The sequence below is a fragment of the Chaetura pelagica genome, unplaced genomic scaffold (genome assembly GCF_000747805.2).
Source record: "Chaetura pelagica isolate M959 unplaced genomic scaffold, ChaPel_1.0 scaffold648, whole genome shotgun sequence".
Lineage (NCBI taxonomy): Eukaryota > Metazoa > Chordata > Aves > Apodiformes > Apodidae > Chaetura > Chaetura pelagica.
Genome location: NW_009954321.1, coordinates 965,246 through 972,251, shown reverse-complemented (window position 1 = coordinate 972,251; position 7,006 = coordinate 965,246). Strand labels below are relative to the sequence as shown.

The 7,006-nt window shown below is 43.2% G+C and overlaps 1 protein-coding gene across 1 annotated transcript in view; it reads right to left on the bottom strand.

Moving 5' to 3' along the window:
• Positions 1-2,770: 2,770 nt before the first annotated feature.
• Positions 2,771-7,006, bottom strand: part of GHSR (growth hormone secretagogue receptor) — a 6,579-nt gene continuing 2,343 nt past the window's right edge. The window contains exons 2-3 of the mRNA XM_010004181.1: positions 6,285-7,002; positions 2,771-3,320 (exon numbers count right to left, since the gene is read on the bottom strand). Of these exons, the coding sequence (XP_010002483.1) occupies positions 3,016-3,320; positions 6,285-7,002 (1,023 nt within the window). The 3' untranslated portion in view covers positions 2,771-3,015. The remainder of the gene's footprint in view (positions 3,321-6,284; positions 7,003-7,006) is intronic.

The following is a 7,006-nucleotide window of genomic DNA, read 5'->3' as shown; positions in this document are numbered from 1 at the left end:
TACTCATCCATCAGTGCTGCTGGGGAGGTTTATACTTGTCTGGAGGCATCTGACAATAGTTGACTTTACAAGTGAAGGTTACCAAGATTATTGTTTTGTGTTTTTTTTTTCTTGTTTTCAATATAAAAGTGGTTTATTATGCACTGGTACCTGTTTGGAGAAGCAGACCCTGTTCACCTGTGGTCCCGGTAAGGGACTCCATGGAATTTAGCACTTCTGATTAGAAAAGTTTTAGTACTGGGGGAAGCAAAACCAATGACTGATCCTGAGCCAGCTGGAGGGGGTGACAGCTACAGTGTCTGTTAGATGCTTGAATGTTCCCTGCTAAATCTGAAATATTTTCCTGCTTATGCAAGAGTCATATGAAGGTGGCTACTCTTCTTTAGTAAAAAATGCCTGTATTTTGCTAGAGTGGGCCAAATGTTCAATGACTTGCACAAACAAGTCATTTTCCTAAGTGAAAAGGAAGGGAGAGGTCCTCTCCTCCAGCCAGTCCCCTTCTTTCTGTCTTTTGTGATCCCAGATTAAGTGCTTTTAAATCTTCTATACACAAAGTGGTGGCAATTTCACTGTGTTGGTGTAGTTAAAATTTGCTCTCTCCTGGTGAAGTGTGAGGTTAAATGACATTATTTGAATGTTTATATGCAGAGTTTAAAGCCTAGACAGGGCCTTCATGTTACAGTTATTCTGGTTAAAAAAAAAAAATAAATAAATTAAATAGCTGAATCAAGTCAGTTATACAGGTGTGGTGAGAAAAAATTAAAAGCCAACGATGCAGCTTCTCTGCTAGGGACAGGCCTCTGTGGGACCAACCTGTCCGAGCAGAATTGCTTCCTATATCTGAGACACAGGTGAACCAAGCAAGTGAGGATGTCCCATATGCTATGGGTGACACCAGGACCAGTTTTGTGCCCCCCCAGAAGCCATGGGTACTGCCCTGCCTGTGGCCAGTCCTGCAGTGCCCAGGGCTGTACCCAGCTCCTGTGAGGAGAGGTGGGAGACTCAGTTCTCCACCACTTCTGCAGTCACACCAGATCTTCCACTGCTTCTAAAGGGTCTCATGACTTTATTTCTTTTTCTGTTCACATTTAATACCACAGACACAGCTGAGATTTGAAACACTTAGGTGATGCCAGGTGTGCGGTCAGTTCATTTACACAGACGTGTTCTTGGTTGAGCTCACATCTTCTCAGCCTTTTCAAGATTCCCAAATTTCTTGTTTCCCTGAGTTGCATGACATCTGCCATCAGATATGGTGTTGTCAGTCCACAACAAGCAAGAGAACAAAACGGGGACTAAGGTGGAACGTGGTGAGAGGTGAAGCAGATGTTCCTATAGCACTGCTGCTCCTCTATAGGTTTGCACACATCAAACCTGTGCTAGCTGTGGGTGCTGGAGCAAGACAGGCTTGGATGCCACATCACTGAGCAGCTATTGGCCTCCTGGCCCTAGAAAAGAGCTGGGTGAAATAAAAGACACTGTAGATACAAGAGAGGCCAAATTCTCTTTTGAGTTATACATGGGCAGCACCCTCAGCTTAAGGTGTGACAGGAGAACAAGGCCCATCAGCGTTAACAGGGGTCTGGAGGTGGCAGGACTTCTGCTGGACAGACAGTTCCTTATGGAGCATCAATTATGGACCAGCTGGTAATAAATATTAGAACAAAATAAATAAAAAGCTGCTATTGCACATGCATGCTCTGGAGCTCTATAAGCTGGACCACAAAATCTACCTGTTGGTGTGACAATCAAAGCAGTATCAGACATACTCATTAGCATAAAGGACTGAAAGTTTTCTGGTTTGCCTTTGAATGGCATCATTGAGTTATAAAAACCACTTGAGTTTAAGATTTTTATGGATCATATATGAAAATGTGTCCACCAGTGTCTTTTAAGGCAGATTTTTCTATTACTTTGTCACATCCTGTTGCTGAAAAAAGAATGTTCTGAATTTAACACTGCAGCAAACAAGTACAACAGCAAACGGGGCTTTATGGGTGGCTGTGCTACCAGCAAGAGGCTTTGAACAGACAGCAGTGATGGTTTGCAGGCAGGAGACCTGTCTCAGCAGCCCCTGGGGGCATGGATCTGCACAGCACAGGGACAGGGAGCCACAGACTTGCTACAAATAGCAAAACAGCTAAAAGCTTACAGGGTCAAACACATCAAGTTGCTTGCCGTCAAGCTGAACGCCGTCAAGCTGAACACAACAAGTACAGATGATCTAGCTGGTAGAAAAACATATGACTTTGGTGGGAGATTGCATTCTGTATTTTTATAGCATCACTGCAGTCCTGAAGTCAGCACTGTCCTTATTCCACTGATATATATTTTAAAAAAAAATATTTCAGTACAGTCATGCTCTGAGCCACTTCTGTGTAAGGTTTTTTTTTAAATTTCCTTTCTACTCACACGTGACAGGAAGGTCATCTATTTTTAGCCCGTTTAAAAATTATCCATTTTATTTCTCATTTTCTTTTTTAAGAAATCATTTTCCTCCTCTAGAGAAAAATGTCAGTTTATTTAAAAATCAAGATTATGAAAAGTGTATCAAATTCCGTATTTGCTACTCCAAAGAGGCAATTCAATTTTCTCTCTCTAGGGCTGAGGGATAGGCTAGCAAAATTCTTAGCAAAAGTAAAGTTAACTCTGGAAAAATTCAGCTTGACTGAGCTGGTGCTGAAGTCAGGCAAACTCTCAAGCAAACTGGGCTACGTTTGCCTGCTAAGAATGGGAAAGCCCAGCTCATCTGCTCAAGTCAGCACTAAAACACATGGGCAAAAGCAGCAGAAAAATGATACTTGAGAGTTGCCGAATTCCGTGACCATGTCCCTCCTTTTATAGTCTCAAAGGTTGTGTTTTTTAGATCTTTAACTGCCTACATTCTGCCTTTCAGCACATCCAGACGATGCCTGAAGTACAACTGGGACGTTGCCATTTGTGTTTCTCGCCCTCTTTCGTTATGGCTTTCTGGAAAATCCAGGTGAGTGATGCTCTGGTGCTGGAATCCAGGTATCATGTAACAACACTGGGTTCTGTCCACACTAGGGAACTTTCCTGCTTGGTGCTGGAGAGTCTTTGCTTTGGGAGGGGTTTGAGGCCAAAGAGCCGGCAAGCGGCCACGCGGTACTTCTTGGACATGATGTTGTAGAGGATGGGGTTGATGGCTGCACTAAGGTAGAAGAGGACAAAGGACACCAGGTTGCAGTACTGGCTGATCACTGCTATCTCCAAGGATCCAGCTTCAAAGGATTTGGAAAATAAGTATCGTCCTACGTGAAAAGGCAACCAGCAGAGTATGAAAGCAAATACCACCACAACTAAAATAAAAACAGCAGAAGAGACTGTGTTAAGTGAGAGCATAAAAATATGGGTGATTAAAATTAGATGTTAAAATTCTGTTTCTTTACCAAATTAATCACAAAGTGTGAAAATGCAGTTTTCAGTTTTGTGTCTCTCAGTTCATTCTATGAGAGTATAACTTGGTAATACACATTGATCATCTCTAAACAGGGTGCCTGTATAATGCACAACTAACCTGACATAACATACTTCTGACCTCTAAAACTTAGCATTTTCATAGAGAATTAAAGAATGAAAATGGTGACAAAAAAGTAGAACAATCTACCATCTGCAGTGTTTAACAAACGCAAATGATAGATAGAATGTGACAGACTCAACACTGTGGTTTATAATGGGTAACTTTATCTCTGGTAAGCAAATGTATTTCAGGAGAAGCAAAATTATTTAAGGCAAAAGCCCAAAAATCAAATACACCACCAGAACGTGGACTTGAAGAGCATGTGTGCCAAGGTGAGAACACAAGTAGTGCACCCCTCCAGTTTGTCCGTTTTTTGAACACAAGCTACTACAAGAAGAGTAAAACTAAATATGTAAGTACATAACGATAGTCATACAGTAGATCTGTACTATTCCACTATCACTGTGGTTGCATTTATATGTATATAATGGATGCAGAATAATAGGAATGTGTGGTGGTTTTTTTAACACTGGCCCTCTTGAATTTCCATTCTAGAGAAAGGGAAATGTTTTCTGTTCATTTCCTCTGTGCTATTGACCTTTATTATTTTTCATATTGCTTTGAGTGTATCTATTAATACACCAGAGAGAGAAAAACCAGAAAACTCAAGCAAGGTTTTTTGACATTCTTAAGCAATTTTTACCAGTTAACCTGTTCTCTTGGGTTAGCAATCCTGCTTTCTCATGCCAGGGCACAGCTGATAACAAAATTCAAAGAGCTAAGAGGGGTGACTATAGGCATCTTTCCCAAAAAACTTTCTGAACAAGTATTCCCAAGTTTAAATGGATACTTATGCAGGACTTTTGGTGGACTCAAAAGCACAGAGCTGAGGTTCAGAGCATGTTTTCCAGTTCTGCATCTTCCTGACCCAGCCACTTGAAGATATTGAGCAAAAAATCACCTACAAAATTCAAGTGATGCTTCTCTTGCCCACAAGTGGAGTTTAAACCATGTAATGCATATTACCATGGTGGTCACTATGAACAGAAGTTAAAGCATAATCAATATTTTCCCATGTAGGCATGCCTACCCCTAGTCAGGCTTCTGACAGCTTGATCTTCATACATGCAGAATCACCCTGGTTTCAGTAGAAAAGGGTATGATAGCTCCTTTGCAAGGCAGGCTATACATTTAAGTGTTTAATTACTGACCTAGAAGCACAACCTTTCTCTACAGCTGAAAAGCTACTGCTGTTTACGTGATGTTCCATGACTTGCTAAAGTGCCTTCTAATTTTTAAGCAGAACGTTAAAACCAGTGAGAGCAAACTGCACTGAGCATCTGCTGGTGCTGAGCCCTTACTACCTTCCTTCCATCTTTCCATCAGACTGGTATCATTTAGTGAATATTGGCTCCTGTCAGAGAACAGTCTTGCCACTGTCTTGCTGTTCTCAGACCTTGTAAAAGGGGGAAAAAAAAAAAAAAGTGTCTGAAATATTGTAGTGCTTGTGGCAATACTTTAGGGCAGAAATAAACAGTTATTCTTTCAGAATTCTTTAAAGTATACAGAAATATAAACATGGTGGTAATATATGCTAGCAATTTACTTATTGTAAGTAGAGATTCATAATCCTGAAACTCTAGAAGTGTAAATGATTAATTACTTCCAAGGTCACGCTTACCAGGCTGAATCTATTGATCATAAAACGTAGCTGAAAGGGCACAAAGAATGCCATGGGTTTTATTATTCCTCCTGCTGTTGCATCGTAATAAAGTAGGACACGAACAAAACAGCAGTTAGGCTCCCGATTCCTAATTAAGGTGCTTAGGACACGGTGCCACCTCTGTGTAGCTCATTAGCCCATCACTTCAACCCAGCTGAAACGAGCACAGAAGAGCTGCTGCCCGTGCAACCTTCCTCATGCAGAGCATCGTGTCCCCACGGAAAGCCACGGGATGACTTGCACTGCAGAGGAGGACTTTTTCCTTGGATAAAAGTACGCAGCAGCAGCAGCAGGGTTCTGCAGTTGTCAGCCACTAAACTCCAGAACAACTTCTTGCTTCTGTGCATCAAACTCCCACCCAATGCACTGCCTTACTATGTTGAAGTTTGTTGTTTGCATGTGGCAATGAGCTCTTGTTTAAACCATGCAGCAATGTAAATGCACAAAGTTGGGAATGCCAGTGCCTGTCATCCCAGTCCTGTTTTCTTGAAGTCAGAATTTACAGGATCACAGACTGTGGAGGAGACACAATGCTCCTTGCCCAGCACATCCTGCTGCCTTGCTAATAGAAAAATGCAATTAATTTTCATAAGCTGGCACAGCCATGCTAGTAAATAACCCCGATTTAAAACTTTGATACTCTTTTGATATGAAACTGTGTGCACATCCTATCCTGCTTGCTTAGTCTGAAGCTCAGCCATGTGGATTGAGGAGATTTTGGGTTTGTTTAAAAATCAAATAAACTATCCTTCTGTAAATAACATTGGTATCCACAACTAAAGAGCAAAAATGTTAAAAAATCTCCAGGGCACTTGTGTAGTATTTGTCCTTGTCTGTGATTGTTGTAAACATTTGTTTAACTATTTGAGTCTCCAGCTCAAACCAGTTAGAAGTAAATCTAAGGGAGGAGGAGAGCTGGTCTATGAATACCTTGAGGTGTATGAAACATTTTCAACAAATGCTTTCCTTTGGAAGCAACTGTAGTGAACTACCAGAGCTCTCTCTGCCTTCCTCTCTCTGTCTCTCACACACACACAAGCACACACATCCTTTGGAAAAGCAGAGCAGGAAGAGTCATACCTAACATTTTCACAGTTTGCTTGTTGTTCTTATCCCTGATGACAGCGTTTGGACCGATGTTCTTTCTCTTCCTCCTCCAGAGCTTCCTCCCAATGAGGCTGTACAGCACGGTCAGGCAGAACACGGGCAGAAAGAAGAAGATGCTGGAGGTCCAGACCATGATGGTGAGGAGCCCCGAGCGGATGGCGTATTCCGTGGCTCGGCACTCGTTGGTGCTCAGGGGGTTCGTGCCGTTCTCGTGCTCGACCCCCACCAGGACAAAGATGGGTCCGGCGCTAATGAAGGAGATGGCCCAGAGGAAGAGGATGACCAGCTTGACCTTCCTCTTGGTGATGATGACTTTGGCTCGGAGGGGGAAGCAGATGGCGACGTAGCGCTCCACGCTGAGGGCGGTGATGTTGAGGATGGTGGAGTAGGTGCAGCTCTCGCTGACAAACTGGAAGAGCTTGCACAGGACGTCCCCAAAGTTCCAGGGCCGGTACTGCCAGAGGCGGAAGAGGTCCAGGGGCATGCAGAGGAAGATGAGCAGGTCGGAGAAGGCCATGCTGGACAGGTAGAAGTTGGTGGTGGTCCTCATGTCCCGGAACCGCGACACCACCAGCATGGTCATGAGGTTGCCGATGATCCCGATGACGAAGAGGAGGACGCAGGCGACGGTGATGCCGGTGAGGACGGGAGCGGGGAAAAGGTGCAGCGGGGGTTCGGCCCCGGTCCGGTTCTCC